This window comes from Sinocyclocheilus anshuiensis, unplaced genomic scaffold (assembly GCF_001515605.1).
Source record: "Sinocyclocheilus anshuiensis isolate Anshui unplaced genomic scaffold, SAMN03320099.WGS_v1.1 scaffold923, whole genome shotgun sequence".
Classification (NCBI taxonomy): Eukaryota; Metazoa; Chordata; class Actinopteri; order Cypriniformes; family Cyprinidae; genus Sinocyclocheilus; species Sinocyclocheilus anshuiensis.
In genome coordinates, this window is record NW_015544138.1 from 1,101,245 (window position 1) to 1,121,976 (window position 20,732).

The 20,732-nt window shown below is 41.8% G+C and overlaps 1 protein-coding gene across 5 annotated transcripts in view; it reads right to left on the reverse strand.

Annotated features, from left to right (window-relative positions):
• Positions 1-972: 972 nt before the first annotated feature.
• Positions 973-20,732, reverse strand: part of LOC107695009 (zinc finger protein 609-like) — a 131,938-nt gene continuing 112,178 nt past the window's right edge. For 4 of the 5 annotated variants that reach the window (XM_016494764.1, XM_016494765.1, XM_016494769.1 and 1 more), the window contains 6 exons: positions 14,301-14,388; positions 10,559-12,881; positions 9,940-10,357; positions 9,518-9,853; positions 6,996-7,074; positions 4,075-4,153 (listed from right to left, as the gene is read on the reverse strand). In XM_016494764.1, the coding sequence (XP_016350250.1) occupies positions 7,001-7,074; positions 9,518-9,853; positions 9,940-10,357; positions 10,559-12,881; positions 14,301-14,388 (3,239 nt within the window). In that variant the 3' untranslated portion in view covers positions 4,075-4,153; positions 6,996-7,000. Of the gene's footprint in view, positions 4,154-6,995; positions 7,075-9,517; positions 9,854-9,939; positions 10,358-10,558; positions 12,882-14,300; positions 14,389-20,732 lie in introns of all 5 variants that reach the window. The other variant, XM_016494766.1, reaches the window with a different exon arrangement.

Sequence of the window (20,732 nt, forward strand, 5' to 3'; positions counted from 1 at the left end):
AATATAATTCTTAGAAGAAACTAATATAATTAGAGAACATGTTTACACAATAAAATAAAATAAAAAGAATAGAATAAACATTTTGACCATTATGTTATTATATTGACCATATGACAGCCTTTTCTTTTCTTTTGTTACTGGATTTATTTAAAAAAAAAAAAAGAGGCATCATAGAATAGAATGAATTTCAAATAGATTAAACATCTTTGCATGTTATTCCAACCAAGTAATTTTATATATTTTTACTTAATCCAAGTGTTGCGTTTCCATAGTTATTAAAAAAAAAACGTATACATATTTAATTCTGAATTAGTATTGCTATTCCATTTGCAAACCTCTAGGGCTTCACAAACCTTGAAAAACCTCCCACTGGCCTGATTTTTTTATTTATTTATTTTTTACTAAATTTCATCTTTGATGAAACTGAACACTGGGGCCCCCCAAGGATGTGTGCTGAGCCCCCTCCTCTTCACTCTGCTGACCCACGACTGCACACCGTCACACAGCTCCAACCTCTTCATTAAGTTTGCGGATGACACGACTGTAGTGGGTCTCATTAGCAACAGAGATGAGACAAACTATAGGAGCGAGGTGAGCCGCCTGGCCGGGTGGTGTAGTGACAACAATCTCTCTCTGAATGTGGAGAAGACGAAGGAGATTGTTGTTGACTTCAGGAGAGTGCGCACTCAGCATGCTCCTCTGTCCGTCAATGGTGTGACTGTGGAGAGGGTGAGCAGCACCAAGTTCCTGGGTGTGCACATCACAGAGGATCTCTCCTGGACTGACAACACCACAGCACTGGCCAAGAAAGCACAGCAGCGTCTAATTTCAATTCTCTGTGTGTATGTGCTGTACATGTGGAAGAATTGACAATAAAGCAGACTTGACTTGATCAGAAGATAGCTTCCAATTATAATGCACATGTGACTATTTCAGACAGATAAGACACAGATTAACAGGAGTGATTGTCTCATAAAAAGATTTATTTTCTGCCTAAATGTACAAAGGCAAGTTACAGTATTGTATAAAAAATGTAGCAATTTACACTTTACATGAGAGATCCCTAGGAAGAGAGAGTGGGACAGAGACAGCTAGACAGTGAGGAAGGCAGGGAAAGAGAGAGCGATGGTGTACAAAGAGAAGTGTTTCCAAACACAGAAATGAAGAGGTGTAAACATCTTTCTTTCAAGTACCGATGACCGACACTGAGCCGCTGCTCTCTATGGATGAGGGGTGGGTGGGGCTTAATTAGTGGGATGGGTTGTGGGAGGGGCCTAATAAAAACAGAAAATAGAAATTATACCAAAAAAGCAAATTCCCTCTTCTCTTCCCACAAGGATCGCACAGGGCAGTCTATATTAGCACCGTCTGAGACAAATATAAACGAATGTTTGAACTGTTAAAACCGGCCGTTTCGTCTTTCTACAAGGAGAAAACTTGAACTAGAAAAAACAACAGCAACAACAAAAGAAGAACCCTCAAAAATAAATTAAAACAATCAAGCGCTTTTTCCTCAACAATTATGAATCAAGTCACCAGACAGCACGGGTTTACTGGCTAAATGCGCGAAGACAGAACAACTAAAAGTGAGGTTATTAATATATATAAAAATCCTAACTCTCTCGTATTAGCGCGAGCCTTTTGATGCTGATCTGAGACCAGTGCTGCGATATCTCTTATTTACTGTTTAGGGTTTAGGTAGAGAAAGCTGGTCCTAAATATAGCATAAAAAGTGTAAAGTTTTCCATCTGCACAGAGAGGATAAAATAAAAATTCTTAAAGAGATCTGGCCCGGGTCTCTCCTACAACAAAATAAAACGAATGCATTGTGCCATTAGGCCTCATTAGCATGAGCATTAGTTAAAATCAGATTAGGGGTTTGTGGTGACATTGAAATTAATGCTCAGTTATAAATTTAAGGAGCAAAAAACCCATCTTGCAGATACTGAACGTTTGCCGTTTTGTCTCACGACTGAGATGAAAAACAAACGGTCATGTTTAACATGGGGGAAAAGCCGCCTCTTCACTATAAATGAATTACGTTAAGTAATGTCTTCTTCTCTGTGCTGTTCAATAATCAAGTCTGAATACAGCAGAGAGCGATGAACATGCCAGGATGATTTAAATGGCTCAGATTTCAATAATGCTCTCCTGAGAGTTTCAGATTCACACAATAACTGCATGATGATGAACTGGAAAAACTAGCTCCAGATAGCACCGGACTCGGGTTGTCGCTTACTTCGCCATAGTTCCCTTCTGAAATATGAACGTGCCATTGCGATGTGTTTTGCAGGGGTGCTGTCTACAAATCCTGACGTTTTATTAAAAATGACTTTATTTCAATAAACACAAAACATGTGCTTCTAAACAGTTTCAAAGCAGAGTGGGACCGACTTGACGCTGAAGAGGAGGGGTAGAAAAAGTAGTAAAAAAACAAAAACACTTCCAATATAAAGCCGTTATACCAGCTAAACGTTGATATTATGTCAACAATGGTAGAAAAAAAGGCTAACAGACAAAAAAATAAGAGAGAGTAAGACAATCCGATAGCATCCAACAACCTTTTTTAAAATAATTCCTTTGTACAATATATACAGAAAGCACATAGTGAGGGAAGAAAAGGAAGGACGCCTGCTTGTGTCGCATTGCTCTCCGTTTGGATTAATGCTTTTACCGAGTGCTGGAATATACCATGCACACGTACAGAAGAAAGTGAGGGAACGGTTTTTCAGGTCTTCCTTGTTTCGTGCTCCGCAAGTCTGTGGACCAACCCAAAGTAGAAGAAGTCTGGAAGCTGGATGCCGGCTCTAAGCCTCTTTTGGGGTTATCTTACTCGGATCGCTCTAAGCCTTCAAGGTTCACCCCATTTTGGACTTCACTCATACAGTCTGGCATGAGATTCGCAAGCAGCAAAGTATCCGTGTGTGAAGGTTCAGTTCGTGACCAGACACACACAGTTCAATAGAGTCTGGTAACTCCATTGGCAAACACACACATCGTGTCCCAAATGACTATCTAGAGCCTGGGAGAAGCAGATAGCCTTGTGTCCGCATATGATAACGGTCAATACAGGCCGGAAAAATCCGTAAATCCAGTCTGGAAGTCAAAGTTCCTGTTTTTTGGGACACTCCATGTAAGCATGTCAGAGAGCTGCCAATGCTTCATCTTCTCTCCACGATCCGGATAATCCAAAACGTCAGAAGACCCATCACTTAACTGAAAATCGAGTCATTGTTCATCCGACCAATGCTGTTTGTTTGTTTATGATTTAACGCCATACGAGCTACCTCGGCTATATTCATGGCGAGAACTGACCAATGCAAAAGCAAAGTCGCCCGTTCGAGAACAAAACATTTGCACAGCAAAACGACCAGTGCTAAGCTGATGGAGTGACTTTGAGAGATTTGTTCATCATCCATTAATGAGAAAGAAACATAACTATGAACAATAAAGACAGGGAAGTGCGTTTAAAAAAATGCCTCTTGGACAAAGAACTGTCTACTCTCAAGTATGTTGACGATAGCTTCACAATGGTAACATGAATTTGAATTTACTGCCCTGAATGAACTGAATGAAGAAAACCAAGCCTTATCCACTTGCATAGTCCACAAATAGACTGTGAATGTAAATGTATGAAGATGAAGAGCGGCAACAAAGACGCTGGAATCCTTCGGGGCAAAAAAACAAAAAAACAACCTTGGTAATCCTCTTGGCTCTAGAGCAGCAGTCCAGATCAGTAGCACTCCATGCTTTGCCCATGCTTTAAACACAAAGTAGTGACTTCCAGAATGTCTTTGCATCCAGGTTCATTCAAGATTTCCCAAACTCTGTAGGTCCATGTTTTTCGGAGAGCTTGCGCATCATATGACGTTTCTGCAGACAGATTGTGTCTCCTCTCTCCTGAGTATGTAGCCAGCAGCACAGAGAGGGAGGCGTCCGGATGTGTGCTTCCCGAGGTGGAGTTCGCTGTGTATGTAGAAGCCTGGGCATCCACTTTCTCCTCTCTGATGGTGTTGGTCAAAGACGCCGGGAAATCCAGAAAAAAGAACCGTAAAGAAATCGGGAACATCATTGAACTGATGTCATAAGCTCCACATCACATCCTCATGTGAACCAGTCACATGTCTGCAGAAGAACGGCCAGTTACTTCTCCCTAGAATGGAAATGAGAATAAAACTGAATATATATTTTCATTTCATTATGTATTTTCAAATATGATAAACAACTTAATAGACAGCAGACACGTGTATATGCTGCATTATATGTAGGGTTGGGAATCGAAAATCGATTCCGATTCCAGAATCGGATACTTGTAGTCAAATAAAAATTTCGATTCCGCCTATCGATTCCTATGCGCTTTTTTTTTTTCTTCATCTGTGAGGACCGGACCTAGTGATCTGCCAGGACCTTGCTCGCTAATCTAAGCCCTCCAAAGTGTGGCTACATTTGCGATCAGAAGCCAAAAAAGCTAAGTATAATATCTGCTATAGCTAAACATGTTGCAAGAGAGGTGTCACCACCAACATGACAAAGCACTTTAATTGAATAGATCGTTAAAGATCGCAAACACGATTCAAACACCAACGTGATTCTATTCCTAAATTACAATGATTCATCTGCTTCATTCCTCAACCTTTGCCGTGTGCGATCACACCGTTGTGATCACTCTTGGTTCGTCCGTGCAACGTACGATCACACCAGTGTGATTTGAACTAGAGACCTGCACTCCCGCGGGACCCAACGCAACAGGGTGCGGCGCAGGACAACTCTTGATGGGCGGGTGCGGGCGGGCGGGAAGAGACTCGTGTGTGTGCGGGATGCGGGAGAATAAAATGATTCGCGGGACTCCCGAAAAATAGAAATGATCTAAACATAAAAGAGATCTAATAACATTAAAATGATTAACACGCGCAAGCTAGGCAGAGTTTCTATTTATAACACGTGTTTAAAGGGTTGCGCAATGTAGCCAATCACAGACTCAGCTGTTTATTTTTTCTGGAACGCAATGGCCAATCAGAGGTGATTAAGTTAGAATCCACTCACCGCAGTGCTGAAATTGCGTGCTCACAAATCCTCTCATTTTAACACACGAAGTGTAGACATTGTGAATTGTGATTCAGTGTGCATATGTTCATTGTGTTATAACAGAGCTTTATGAGATCGCGATTAACTGAGATGTCAGCTTTTAGTGATAATAAAGGAAGCGCTGCTGGCATTCTTCCATGCCAAACCAAGCATGCAGCAGCCCATGCTTGCTTTTCTGTTAAAAATAACAGTGGTTTGTGAATGTTGATGCTTAGATTAAATAACAAATATTTTATCGGGAGCATTAATGCTGGGATGTTGTGGATCTTAGGAGATGTTACAGAACCACTTAATGTACATTTCTTTGATGTGCTGAAAAAAAATCTATATAGATTACTTTTATGCAGGCTTTTGCGGGCGGGAGCATGAATGTCGCGGGCGGGAGCGGGCCCAGATAAGATATTTTTCTGTGGGAGCGGGCAGGAGCGGGACATAATCTTGCGGGAGCGGGACTGAAAAATCCGTCCCGTGCTGGTCTCTAATTTGAACATTTAAATCTGCGTTCGAGCTGCCGTTGACCTGAAGAGAGCAGCTGTCATCTGTCATGAATGAAACAGCTTCACAATCTTTTCAACCACACAGTATCATTAGTTCTGTTACAAACATTCAAATCACAGAAGTACTAGGATAAAAGTTTATAGTTCGGATATAAACTCTGATATGTAGGGTAGTGATTCAAATAGAGTAAATCACCTTTTGAAAGTAATTTGACACTTCAAATGAAGATTTATCGATTACATTGTTACGCCAGTAGGTGGCGAAAAGGAGCTGTTAAAATGTATTTGTCTTTGAATCATACAAGAGATTTGTTCAAGAACGCTGATGAACTTAAATCATTTATTCATAAATTACATGTGATTTTGTTTAGTTGTCTAATATGTTTTCTTCATGAGAGATCCACAACTTCCATTGGGAAAAAAAAAAAGAAAGAAAAAAAAAACTCAATTTATCCAGAATCATGCAGTTCTATTTTGCACACAACAGCTTTTAGAGAGTCCAGTTTTTATGTAGCCTGTTGACTTTTGTTCATGGTATTCAGCTCCAATTAATGGTTTGCAAAAAAGAGACAGGATAAATGTTTGATATCATTATTTAATCACATTGGAATCGAAACTGGGAATCGAAAAGAATCGGAATCGGAATTGATAAAATTCAAACGGTACCCAACCCTAATTAGATGGGACTAAACAAGCCATTGTAGTCAAGTATGAAAAGGCCTTGGGAATTTTTTTAGATTTTGACCACTAGAGGACAGCAAAGACTGTACAGCACTTAATTCCAGGGAATCAGTCAAAATTTAGGGCTGGACGAGATATCAATATTATTTTGTTAGCAATATAAAATTAACTTGCGTTGTGAATATTGTGATGATTGTAATATGCTTTTTATTGCCCATTAAGTTTCTAAAGACCATGGGAGTAGCCTAGTTATACATCCACTTCTTGTGCCAAGGCTTGTTTGTGAGATAATAAAGACATATTTTAATAGCAACAAAAATGAGTTAGGAGGTTCAATTCATTTCTGCAGCTCAGTTCTTTCAAACTGCCCAGTTTAAAGAATAAACACATTGAACGATTCACCTAAATGTATGTGGAAGCCCCTCATAGCATTTTTGCATGCTTTAAAATACTTTAGGGAAATAAATATACATATGGTAAATATGGTTGTTTATCACTATGCATTGTTATGATGGCCCATTAAACAAAAGAAAACGAAAAATTTTTTTACTACAATTTGCTTTAAATATTTTGAATCTACCAAGCAACAATGACTTTCTGCCAAAATAATGGTTCTGCTGCTAAAACACCTACAGATATTTAAAAGTGGTGGAAAATACTGTATATATAACTACATTGCCCAATGCATAAAGTAAAATCTTTGTGCTTGAAGATAAAGATGAATCTTCTTACCATTCTCACCTCCGTGCTGGAGGGTAAAGCGAGGGGGCAGAGGCTTGTTGACTGGCAACAATGGCGGAAGAGGAGATACCTGTGAGATGGAGAAACACCTTAATTATGTATCAGTGTTTCTGAAAGACTACTTTTAAAAACAGGAGGCCAGGAGGTCAAGGCCAGCTTCTGTGATAACACATGAAAATCCTTTACTGATTTTACAGAACACCCCCGATTTTACTGATGATACTGATTTTACAGCGTGATTGTCCTCCCTCCCCACTCCCCTGCTGACCTGCACTCACACTTGCAATAAACATTCTGGGCCAGAGCACGCTTACATAATGTATGAGATAACGGAGAAAACCACTTTCGCTAAGATTCTGCCTAATAAATTTATAATTTATGCCGTGCAGCAATTTTCACTTATTTATACAGGTGCATCTCAATAAATTAGAATGTCGTGGAAAAGTTCATTTATTTCAGTAATTCAACTCAAATTGTGAAACTTGTGTATTAAATAAATTCAATGCACACAGACTGAAGTAGTTTAAGTCTTTGGCCACGACATTCTAATTTATTGAGATGCACCTGTATGTATCAGAGAATTATTACAAAGACAGCTGATGTTAATGAAATAATTTGCAGCTTTACTTGCAAACTACAATTCCTGTTCATCAATAAGGTCAGAACCAGACCTGTTATAAACCTAAATATACTTGATTTAAGTAAATTAATTGAAAAGTGTAGTGTAGTAATAGTTCTAGATAGGGGCGCTCCGATCAGGATTTTTGAGGCCGATCACAGAAAGCAGTATCTGCGATACGATCACCGCTACCAATCTTTTTAAAGCCTTATTTTTATCATGTAGAATTATTTATAGTAATACTCCAATCAGGAATTTTAGACATTTATTCAGGGCCTGAATTTCATTTTTGAAAATGGGGGGAATTCTCCTCTAGAATTATTTATAGTAATACTCCAATCAGGAATTTTAGACATTTATTCAGGGCCTGAATTTCATTTTTGAAAATGGGGGAATTTCCCTCTTATAGGTGACTCTTGTGAGAGGGGATTTTTTTTTTAATTTGAGGGGTGGAGGGGAGCATTTTTTTGACTTTTTAAAAATATATATATTTATCTCACCTAAATGTTCGATCATGCAGTGCATTTTTGTTTTTACACTCGTGCAATTGTTGCACAATAGCTTACACACAGCACAAAACAGTTGCTCAAGCAAGTGGCAAAACATTTAAAATACTTTTCTTACGTTATCACAAACATTCTAAATGAAAACTTACCACTGACAGAAACAGAAACTGCCTTTTTTTCCATTTAAAACTTCATTACAAGCAATCCTGCAGTTCATAAAGAACTTTGTTTTCCTACCTCCACGAGTGCCATGCCATCTATTATTGCCTTGTTTATCTAAAAGTGCTCCTTTCCTTTAAACCTAGCCAAAAAGCCATATGTGTTGAATGTCCTGATATATGCATTTATGGTGTAATTACAAAATTTTCATATTTACCGCAAAACATGCGCTGTCACTTTAGTTCAGCGCGTGCAGCAAACTCGGTGTGGAATCAATCGCTGCACTGCTGTAGACTGCTTATGGAACGCACTGCCGGACCGCAACCGTGTGCAGTGTGAACGCTTTAAAATCCGTTAACATGAGCATGGAAAAAATACATACCACATAGGCCTACGCACTGCGAATGGAGTATGTGTGAACCTGGCGTTATGCGTGTGCGCTGGAGTGTGCATGAGCACTCAGTCTCCAGGAGAGCGCGCGAGCGCTGAATGGTTAAACACTGGCAAGTATTAAAAAGAAATGCAATTTATAAACTTTAGTGACAACACTGCCTCAATTGTGCAAGTGAAAATTCCTGTGTCAACTGTGCTGCGTGCAGCTCGCTTATAAAGACGCGATGTGTGGTAATTTGAAGCCGTTTGCGCATTTTGAGAGAGCGCACGGTGATTCACTCACGCTGTTTGTGAAATTATGTCTCACAGAAAGTTTTCAAATTACTTTAGAAGTTATTTAATGAAGAAATATGAATTGCACCTCACCTTCAGCATTTTAATTATTTTACCCGCGCCGAACAGAGACTGACGGTGCCGCTGCATGTCATGCCAAATCTCTTACAGCAGGCGCGTCATCAGCTTTAGATTGGTTTATGAGATCTGCCTTTTTAAACACCGCCGATCAAACATCCCAAAGCGATTATCGGCCGATAGTAATCGTAGCCGATCAATTGGAGCACCCCTAGTAATAGAATGTTTGTGGTCGTAATGATGACAGTAGCGCACACAAAATAGTAGCTGTTCTGTGCTCCGGCGCGGTGAGTACTTACACTATACGCGTACTGCGCCCGAGTCCAACTGAACCGTGCTTTGGCCCACCTCTTCCAAGCGAGCCAGGGACGGCTAAACGAACCGATCACACTAGTCAAACGAACCGGGCTTTGGGGGTCAAACACGCTCGGGCACGGTTCAAAACGCCTAATGTGAGTACACCCTAAGCTATTTTTATAGTTTACCTGTAGCATAGGACAGGTCATACTGTCCTGGGAGTAGTGGATAGCCTAGGTGATGGTGGGAAGGCATGATCCTCTGAGAGGGCGAAGATCTCGGACGTTCGCTGTCTCTTTCCCTCTCGCTCCCACTTCTGTCTCTTTCATGGGGCATCTTTTCACCCACCGTGGGCGATTTGCTCTTGTATTGGCTAGCATGCTGATGCAGGATGTCCAGAGCTTTAGACTCAGATGCAGACTTGCCACTCACTGTAGGACTGGCACGAGCCTTCTCACCCTCCTCTCCAGGTGGCATCTTACTGCCATATGGAGAAAAAGAGTACCCTGGTGACAGGTATGACCCTAGGAAAGGGGTGAAATGAATAGTGGCCCTTAATATAAGGTAAAATTAAATACTGTGGTTATAGTTAGCTCTACAACGGACTTACCAGGGTAATTCTGCATCATGACAGTAGGCATCCCCCTGTATCCTGGATGGCTGGGATCATAACCCTGGCCATAGGGGTATCCGTGCATGTAAGACATATACGACTGGTGCTGCGGCAGAGGTGAGGAAAACTGCATATGTGCTCGTGGATCTTTGCTGACTCCTCTATGCTCCTCTGAGGCAGCCAAAGTTCGTGGTTCAGCCCCTTCCTTGCTTTCCTCTTTGGAGGGAGTGTCTTTAGGACGCAGCCTTCCGTCTTTGCCTTTCCGGTCTCTCTCGCGGTCTCTGTCCCGATCTCTTTCCCTTTCACGCTCACGATCCCGCTCTCTCTCTTCCTTCCATCTCTCCTCATCAATCTGTTTCTGAGCATCGGGGTACTTGCTGGGGTAAACGTAGGGCCACAGTCGAGAGTCTGGGTCCTGGGAAAGAAAGTAGAGTTTGAAATGCCCATTATGAAAGAAAGATAAGTGCATAGTGAGGATTATCAAAATGTCACTCTCAAGAGTTGTACATTTCTCAAAAAAATCCATAAAGGTTAAAACTGTGATGAAAATGATTCAACAACTACATTGCAGAAAGAAAATGTTTAAGCAATGCTCGAGGCATCTTAAGTTTCATACCTGTCTGTACATGTACATTGCCTGCTCCATAGCCGATCTCCCAGACTCAAGGCCTGGTTTCTGCTCATCTTTCGCATTATGTCCAGCTTCACTTAGCTTCATTTTCAACCCCTCACCTTGCTGGGTCTGTCCCTTGCCATCTTCTCCTTTGGGGATAATGACTGACTTGCCAGGCTCCGAGGGATCTTTAGGCTTGCCCTGTGGGAACGGTTTGCCCAAATCTGAGAGACTTGGCGCTTTAGACAAGGTAGGAGGAACCAAAGCTTTCTGCTTCCATTCTTCTTGCTTCATGGATGCTTCCCTATCCTTCTGAGCAGCCTCTGATTTCTTCTCTGCAGCACGATGCTGCTCAGCCGCTTGCCGTTGCCGGTCCTCACACTGCTGCCTGTAAGCTGGGTTTGTGCTCATCAGGTGGTTATGGTAGGCCTGATCAGGCGAATAGCCATAGGGAGGTACATAAGCATACTGATTGTAATAGAGGGGCTGCATGAACATGCTAGAACGCTGCTGAATGACTGAAGGCTGCGGTGGCTGCTGAGAGGATGCAACTATTTCTGGCTTTCGATCTTCAGATGGCTCTGATTTGCCCTTGTCATTCCCAGGTTCTGGGTCGTCTTCTTTTTTCACCTTCACTGCACCATCTTGGAATGATATGACAGTGTTAGAAACTCCTGTACTAGGGTTTGGGTTGACATAATTGGGCGAGTAGTACGTTTCATAACCTGGGTAATAAGAAGAGTCTTTGTTTGGTGGTTGGGATGGGAACAGGGATTTCTTGGCACCTTCCCGAACTGCCTGATCCTCAGACTTGTCCTTCACTTTTCCCTCTCCATCTTCCCCTGCATCAGAGATGTCTGAGTACGCTGGGCTGTTGGTCTTCACAGAAGAGTTATCAGCCCCATTTTGGGTAACCACATGAAGTGGAGTGAGAGGTTGCGCCATCCCCCCACTTTCTATCCGACTGGCCACACCTATAGAAGGACTGGGAGAATTATCAGAGAAGCTGTAGATTTTGTCCGCCTCTGCTTTCATGCTGGCTAGCCGACTTTGATGTGGATCTGTGGATCCATTTAACAGCCCCTCACTCTTGCTGCCTTGGTCTGAGCTCTCAGAATATGGGCTTTTGCCTTCTTCAGGTTTCCCTCCTTTGCCAGGGGCTTTTGGACTGTCTCCTTCCTTACCACCCTCCTTCTTTTTCTTATCTTTCTTTTTCTTGTCCTTAGAGCTTCCCAAGGCTGGGTTCATTGAGGGATCTCCCATTACTGCAGGTTTGGGTTGAATCGTTTTTAGTTGGGGGCTCTTACTAATGGACTGGACCATGGAGCCCATGCTGGAGGAGGAGCCAGAATTGGGGGCAGGGAAGCTAGAGGTTGGTAAGGCGTACAACTGCTGTGGAGGTAAGGAAGGAACAAGGGGCCTTGCAGACTTCATTGCCTTCTGAGCGAGCTTGTCTGCCTTGGAACCACTGCCAGACTTCTTAGCTTTGTCCAAACCTCTTTTATCATCAATGCCATCGTTGCTTGTCTCATCTGTAAGACATGGGCCATCTCCACAGCCATCCATGGGCACACCAGAGTCATGCTCAGCCTCTGATTTCTTCTTACCAGGCTGCTTGGAGCTGAACTTTCCTGATGATGGTGATGGGCTCTGCGCATCAAATCCTCTGCCTTTGGGGGTGACTGACCGTGCAGGAGACGCACATCCCTTCTGAGAAATGGATGCACCATTGCAACTGCCTGGCTCTGGGTGCAAAGTGGAGTCCTCACCATACTCACTATCACCATCTATGTCCAGCTTGATGTCATCATCATTGTGAGCACGAGCCTGGTGATACTTCAGGCCGTTAATGTGCTTGTACTTCTTGTTGCAGTTGGGATGGGGGCAGTCGATAAGCACTGGTGAGGGGCAGTTGCGATCCAAAGAGGGAGGCAAGGATTCAGCTTTGACGTTGGAGAGGGGAAGAACAGTATGAGGTAATCCACTGTTTGAATTGGTTCGCATACGTTTGCTACCCTTAGTGTCCTCTGAACTGGAATTGGGCTCCATGTCTGAGACAGGTTTGTTCTTGCGTTTGTTAGCAGATGAAGGACTAGCTTTTACATCCTCAGTGTTGCTGTTTGGTGGGGTGCGCCGCTCAGAGGAATGCTGACTACCCCGTCGCCCTTTGCAGTTGGACGCGGCTCGAGTCTTGCTGTTGTTGCTGCCTTTATTATCAGAAGAGTTGCTGTTCTCGTTGACTGGCGTATTGCTATTGGGCCTCATTCTTTTACCCCGTCCACGGCCATTCCTCATCTCCAGGTCACTTGTGGGTGACTCACAGAACCTGAGGAAGCAGAAGGGGGAAAAAAAATCAGTTCTATATGAAAAATAACTTTTCCATTGACAATGAATTCATTATCATCAATCAAATAAATAAGCACTGTTCTTTTTCCACCTAAACCTCTCACAATTATCTGCAAACCACAAAGGGTGCTAACAGTGCTGCAGATATTCTGTCGGATGAGAGATGGCCTCTGTTCTAAATCAGCCTCTCCATTTGGATGCTATAAGTGCTCCTCCAGTGGGCCCTGGAGAGCCAGCAACGTGCTGTGTGTTTTTATCCTCTCGTTATCCCTGATCTCGACAGCAATGCTTGTTCTGATGAATTGCATGCAGTTCCACACCGCTGCAGGATTAAGCCAGGGTGACCTGGTTGCTGATTAGATGCAGTGTGATAACATCCTCCAACAGATAAGGCACAGACTCGGAAGCAAGATCAACCAGAGAGCTTGATCAAAGCACAGGCATTAAACCGTAGTAAAGCAAAGCAGTTAAGGAAGCTACCTCAGGGCCCCCAGTCCACAGAACAGGACTGAGATTTTTAAGGCCCAGCAGAATGAAAAGATAATATATATCATAGGCTGATAGGTAATGTTAAGATAGATTTAACGGGAGAAAATCTGTCTGTCAAATAGGAATGTGCATTTTCATCAATTGGGGGTTAGAAGGAACAAGATATGGTCTTTTTTCAGTTGTTGGTTATACAATAATTTCATGACATGTTGCAATCAAAAGTCTCGCGGTATGATTTTCAGATGGTGCATCAAGTCACTGCATTCAGTTCTGCAAGTTGTCACCCCCCTTTAACTAACTGGACCACAAGTTAACACCCAAATCAGCACTGTCACTTCTGAGTTTGTGTCAGATCTGTCAACAGAGGCTTCAGCAATGGTGATAGTAAAAAGAAAAAAAAATACAGGAATGACTTTTGCATTGAACTTTAATTGCTTTAACCTGTTCCAGGGACTACATGTGACTCAAAGCAGCTGTGACTGGAAAGCAAACATACAGAAGAAACACTCCTATATGAATGCACTGCATCATCTTCGACACTCTTCCCAGGGACTAATGCTGTGTTAGTAATGTTTGCCTGCAGGCTCCTGGAGAAATCAATTCCTTTATGATGTTGCATTTCAAAAAGTGGGTGTCAGCAGAGGGGGATTTTGAGACATTACCCTCCAATGTTTCCTTCATTACTGCAATGGCAGCACACAAAAGCCCAGAGGAGACGATGAGAGGATCAAGTATGTAGTGGCCAGAATTAATTCAAACAGATCTATTGTTCAAAAAATTAACATCATACTGTATTTGTTTGGCAAAGCTGTGTCACATTCTAATAGGGACTGGTTTCATAACAAGCTGTACATATGCATCTGAAAATTATGTTGAATTTTCCCTACAAAAAATAACAGCATAAGCTTACCGTGGGGGGGCCCAGTCATGTCGAGTGCAGTCTAAAAGCGTGCCCACATACGTCTTGTTCCTCCAGGTAACATTTACAACCAGCATACCTGCAGAAAAAAACAACAATATAGGAAATAAGACTTCAACTACTGAAACATAATAAAGTCTCAAGTGATGGTTTCTTTTACTTAAGCTGAACGAATGCACCTTTTAGCAAACTGCGATCATCTGTTAAACAGATCACCAATAAGGACAAAACTACAACTAAGATCATCTCAAGTCAAAAGATCTATTTGGGGATCTTAGACCCAGACTACCCTAGTGAAAAATAAATATACTAAAATGTATTTGAAATCCGTTTATTTCATGCTAAGTATACTACAAATGAATTTACATATTTATGTACTTAATAAAAATACCCTGCAATTGTACTTTTAGTATATTAAACGGGTATACTTACAGTCTGCTAAATTAGAACAACTAATTTTCTACGTAATGCACTTTAATTGTGCGGAAGTAGTGCTGAAGTCCAACTAAAGATATACTGACGTATATTTGATTGTGCTTAAGTGGAACTATTCCAAGCATACTTCACGTACACTTTAAATATCTTGCATTTTAAGACAGATATTATTCAGAGATCATACAAATTCTCATCAATAGTGACATTAAAACACATTTTAGGCTAAATATTAAGAAATGTGCATTGTGCACAAGTAGTACCCCAAATAAAGTTTTATTATAATTTTACTAGTAAGTCTCAAGCGATATGTCAGAAATTATGTTAATGGATTTGAACTATACTTAATATGAAATAAATGTATTTTAAATATATTACCGTTTTACTAGGGTAGGTTTGTATGCAATAAGCATTAGCCTAGTTCTTGATCTACACAAGTGAGAGTTGGCAAAAAAAGATAAATGATTGCTTGTTGGCACAAGTATACTGCCGATTTTACATTCCTCAGCACAGATGTCCAAATTTAGAACACCTCCTGTATAAAGACAACAGGAACAGCAGGGTGCACAAAAACCTATTAATATGCAGAGGGAAGTAAAGGATAGAGAGGAAAAGAAAGGGGGGTGGGGAACACTGGTCAGCCCATGTCCTCCATCTGACAATTCTGTAGTATGCAGGGACTCCATATATATTTCGTGTTTGTTTTGAACTGGAACCCATCCAAAAAGAATCATCCGCATCCAGCGTTCCCAAGATCTGTCAACTTCAATCTCGGCTTCCTGCAGGCTGTGTGCCATCTGCTTGACATTTAGCACAACAAAATCCAGACATTGAGAGATGAAGAGTGCCAAAAGAGTGACAGGAAATTAGCCTACACCTACTGAACCTCATTTGTTAACACCAGGTGGCAGCAGCTATCATTTTTGAAGGATGTAGTATCAGGAAACATCAAGTGCCTGGAAGACCGTACACACCTCTACAACTCCCCAGCCACCCACAATGCAATTCCACCGCACACTCTCTAATTGTGCGGAAGTAGTGCTGAAGTCCAACTAAAGATATACTGACGTATATTTGATTGTGCTTAAGTGGAACTATTCCAAGCATACTTCACGTACACTTTAAATATCTTGCATTTTAAGACAGATATTATTCAGAGATCATACAAATTCTCATCAATAGTGACATTAAAACACATTTTAGGCTAAATATTAAGAAATGTGCATTGTGCACAAGTAGTACCCCAAATAAAGTTTTATTATAATTTTACTAGTAAGTCTCAAGCGATATGTCAGAAATTATGTTAATGGATTTGAACTATACTTAATATGAAATAAATGTATTTTAAATATATTACCGTTTTACTAGGGTAGGTTTGTATGCAATAAGCATTAGCCTAGTTCTTGATCTACACAAGTGAGAGTTGGCAAAAAAAGATAAATGATTGCTTGTTGGCACAAGTATACTGCCGATTTTACATTCCTCAGCACAGATGTCCAAATTTAGAACACCTCCTGTATAAAGACAACAGGAACAGCAGGGTGCACAAAAACCTATTAATATGCAGAGGGAAGTAAAGGATAGAGAGGAAAAGAAAGGGGGGTGGGGAACACTGGTCAGCCCATGTCCTCCATCTGACAATTCTGTAGTATGCAGGGACTCCATATATATTTCGTGTTTGTTTTGAACTGGAACCCATCCAAAAAGAATCATCCGCATCCAGCGTTCCCAAGATCTGTCAACTTCAATCTCGGCTTCCTGCAGGCTGTGTGCCATCTGCTTGACATTTAGCACAACAAAATCCAGACATTGAGAGATGAAGAGTGCCAAAAGAGTGACAGGAAATTAGCCTACACCTACTGAACCTCATTTGTTAACACCAGGTGGCAGCAGCTATCATTTTTGAAGGATGTAGTATCAGGAAACATCAAGTGCCTGGAAGACCGTACACACCTCTACAACTCCCCAGCCACCCACAATGCAATTCCACCGCACACTCTCAATCAAGCAACTGACCTTCCTAAACGCCACAAAAAAATTGATCTATGGTGCTTTTGAGGACAGCCTCTGCAACCTCTCATTGTGACTGACAAAGCACACGAGATATCTGTTTGATTTCAAGCTGCAATATTCCATCTAAGCTCCTAAAAGAGGTGCTTCCAGAAGTCATAGATCCTCTTCTGACTATTATTAATTCATCATGGTTCCTTGCCGCTGTCGCCTCTGGCTTGCTTAGTTGGGGACACTTCATTTCCAGCGATATCGTTGACTTGATTGCAAATGATCGCAAAGATACTATTTAAACTGAACTGAGCTGGATGATGACATCACTGAATTCAATGATGAACTGCCTTTAACTGAAAAATTAGTGTTTACTATTGTCATTTTGCATTATTGAAACACTATTTTCCTAATTAATGCTGTTCAGTTACTTTGACACAATCTGTATTGTTAAAAGCGCTATATAAATAAAGGTGACGACTTGACTGCAAGGCGCTATTCGCAATGGGGCATCAATTGCCTGCTTCTAAAACAGCTTATCAAGAGGTGCCAGGCAATAAAAATTTCACACCGCAGTCGACTGCAAAGGGAGACAAAAACCCTCCATGTGTTTAGTTCTGCCTTTCACGCTGCGTTTCCTTGACAACTGGCAACTGTGAGCAGGCACTGCAACGGTGCTCATTCCATCTCAATGACACAAGTGAGGAAATTGAGCAGAATACTCGAATCGTCTCTCCAAATGGGAAATGTCGATAATTGGCCTTTTGTACGAGACTGAAAAAAATACCACTACATCTGCTAACAATTAGCATGACATCAGCTGTTGTTGGAATGGCAATTGTTACCACTGAAACCGGACCCAGGACCACCGAAGTGGCAAGGTGAATTGCAAAGTTAACCAACCTGCCAATTCAGTGTCGTTTTCTGAAACGTATAATATTATTTCAAATGGCACGCAGCGCAAGGACCTTATTCCAGCACCCTATAAAAGGAAGCTGTAATTGGAACCCTGTCTGATTCTTTCGGTTTCAGAGCCTCATTAAAACACATTGAAACAGTCCAGTACAGTACAGGCTGGGAAACAGGTGTGTACTCGCTTCCAGAAATAATAAAGAGTATTATGACACAGGTGTGCCACACAGCCAACGGGAAAACACCACGACGTACAGAGAATATGTATGTGCGTAACTCACATTCCCTGCCAGTGACCTCTACGTGTCAGCAAGTCTCTTGACGAAACCTGAGCACTAGTCGTCAGCTTTGAAGAGACATTTGCACCGGAGACCTTTACTGCAGACTACTTCAGTTTTTATAAGCTAAGAGAGAGTACAATGTCTGCTGTATAACTGCAGGTGTGGCTGCAAATTCTCCCGCATGGTTCATATTTCCACAGTAGGTGATTAATTCTGTAAATGGAAGCCCTGACCTGCTCAGACCGACAGCCTCCTAATGTTTACCAAACACAAACGGTCTTCCCAGCAAACATAGAACATTCCCTCATGTTAGCGTTTGGTTATTTTTCTGGGAACCAAAAAGTGTTTTAAGAAATTTCTCTCAAGGTTCTTTTTTTGCAACCATAAACGTTTTCACAATAGCTATGTTTCCATCCACCTATTTTTATGTGCATTTTGGAATAGTTTTATCCGTTAAGAAAAAATTAGCATAAACTATGATGGAAACACATTTACCTAATAAATTCCTCCATGCGCATCAAAAAAGTAATATGACTTTGCACGATGGGACGGGATAACTTGACTAACCAGCGGACCGATCTCGTTGCACAGCATTTGAAATGTTGTTTTGGTCGTTCTGAAATGCCTGAGCAAAGTCTGTCATCAAAGTATTTCTGTATAATTGTCTTGCACGACTGTGTTCCCAAACAGCAGGCATCCACCTCCAAAAACAATGACCGCATTTATTGTTTCGTCTGCTCACTCTGAGGTGCAAGTAATTTATCATATATGGAAATTATTATATTCAGTTGCTTCTCTTACTTAGTGATATTTAGTGCCAGTTTATCAGGAGATACAAATCTGAAATACAACCTAGTCTTAAACAATCCCTCACTTCACAGTGCTATGAACATAGCATAGTAAAAACCTCCCCACACCCTATGCCTTCATTCATCTGTAATTAGTCACAGATAACCTGTAAATCTTAGCATTCTCACAGGTTTGGTCGCAGACAGATTAAGACAGCGCTCCTAATTGTGAAGATTAAGGCAAGCGAGGCGATGAGAACTGGGGGTTGGAGGGCTGCTGGAACCGGCTACAAACAATGAGACATAAACCCCAACCTTGTTTCCATCTGCTCATGAAGCAGCCATTTATTCACTCTCGAAAGCCGCCCAATCATTAACCAAGCTGTAACTCTCTCCCTCTCTCTGGGGAAGGGAGCCTCAGGCAGTTGGTTCCACTTATCTGGTGAATTCTTTCAACGTTACACATTTCCCTCCTCTCTATGCCAATTAAATCTTATGCAATCTGCAATTCTGCAAATGGTTATCTGCACGGATCGACAAACAAGAATACATATCTTAATGCCACTTGGTTTGAAACAAACTGCAGCTCTAAGCGGAGCACTCGCTCCAAAGCACGCTGAGCTAAATCAGACACTCTGAGATGATTCTACGTGACAGATTCACTGCAGCCATCGACATGTTAAAGCGCCATGTCATTGTTTGTTGATTTTGCAAGAGCTTGCCCAAACTTTCACTGTACTCCTCTTAACCTGGTGAAATTTCGAGAGGACGAATCATTACAAGTCTGTGGATCACGGAAAACGTGAAGGCGAACAAGCTGAAAGCACTTGCTTCATTGTGCTCGCCTTGGCTGTTTTTCCCACTCGCTGTGCGGGGCTCTCAATGGCTGTTTTGCATACCTCTGTGCTGCCTAGCTGCCAAGAAGCAAATTGGTGTGCCAGACAAGTCCAAACTAAGACTGCAGGCTCATTTTCGGGGCTAAGAGAAGAGCCCGCTGTCTCACCGAGTTAAGAAATAGACACTAAAAAGCCCTGAATGATTGACGCTAGTTGATTGAGGGCTCTTGTTTGTTTTTGCTTTTGTTTAAAGGGCATGTAGCATTTTTACATATAACCACAAGCTACATTACATGAAACTGACATGGGGAGCCGATAGCTTAAAAAGACTGGATGTTGATGTACAGAAGAAAGACCCTTTATACCACACCTGAAGAATCCCCAAGATCAAATGGATTGAAAAAAGCAGATCCCTTAAAGAGAAAAAACAAACATGGTGAATTCAGAGACTGAGGCTTAGAGTACTCTCTTTGGGTTAGTCTTTAAGAGAACCTTGGCAGTGACTGGAAGAATGGAAGTCTGATCCCACCACCCCTCTACCAAAAGAGCAGTCCACTTGTCATCTTATATCCCGTTTCCACCCAGCGCCCTTGCTTCCGAGCAATAAAGGGGTCATCGCCATTGCTTTAGGCCCCTTAGTTCAACCTTCCCCCAATAGCCCCATCAAAGAGTATCCTATTGGCAACAAAGAACTAACAAGCCCAAAAGAGAAAAGGGGGGAAGCATAGGGGCCCTCACCGCCTGGGTCACCAGTCTAATTTCTCCCACAAAGAGTTTCATTAATGGGCAAGCATGGTCTCCGTAATCTGCGCCTGTGTCCCGCTGGGTGCGGGGAGGGGGCAAGACTGCAGGTCCCCGGCATTGACCCGGCACCTCCTTTCCCATTCTCTTTTAACTCGTCATTCCCCATAGCACCTCTTTTCACCGGCTGAAGGTCAAATAGAGAGAAAGAGGGTGGAAAAGGGCATCGGTGTGACTGGGTAAGACAAAGGCAGGTTAACAAGTCACTCACGAGAGCTCAAGCTCAGGGAGAGTCTGTATTCAAGGGTGTTTTAGAAGTTATTGTGTCTGATTAATTTGGGATTTGCCTGAACGCAGGGACAAAACAGAAAGACTACAAGCAATATATATATATACATACACAAACACACACAAATACATACATGTATATAC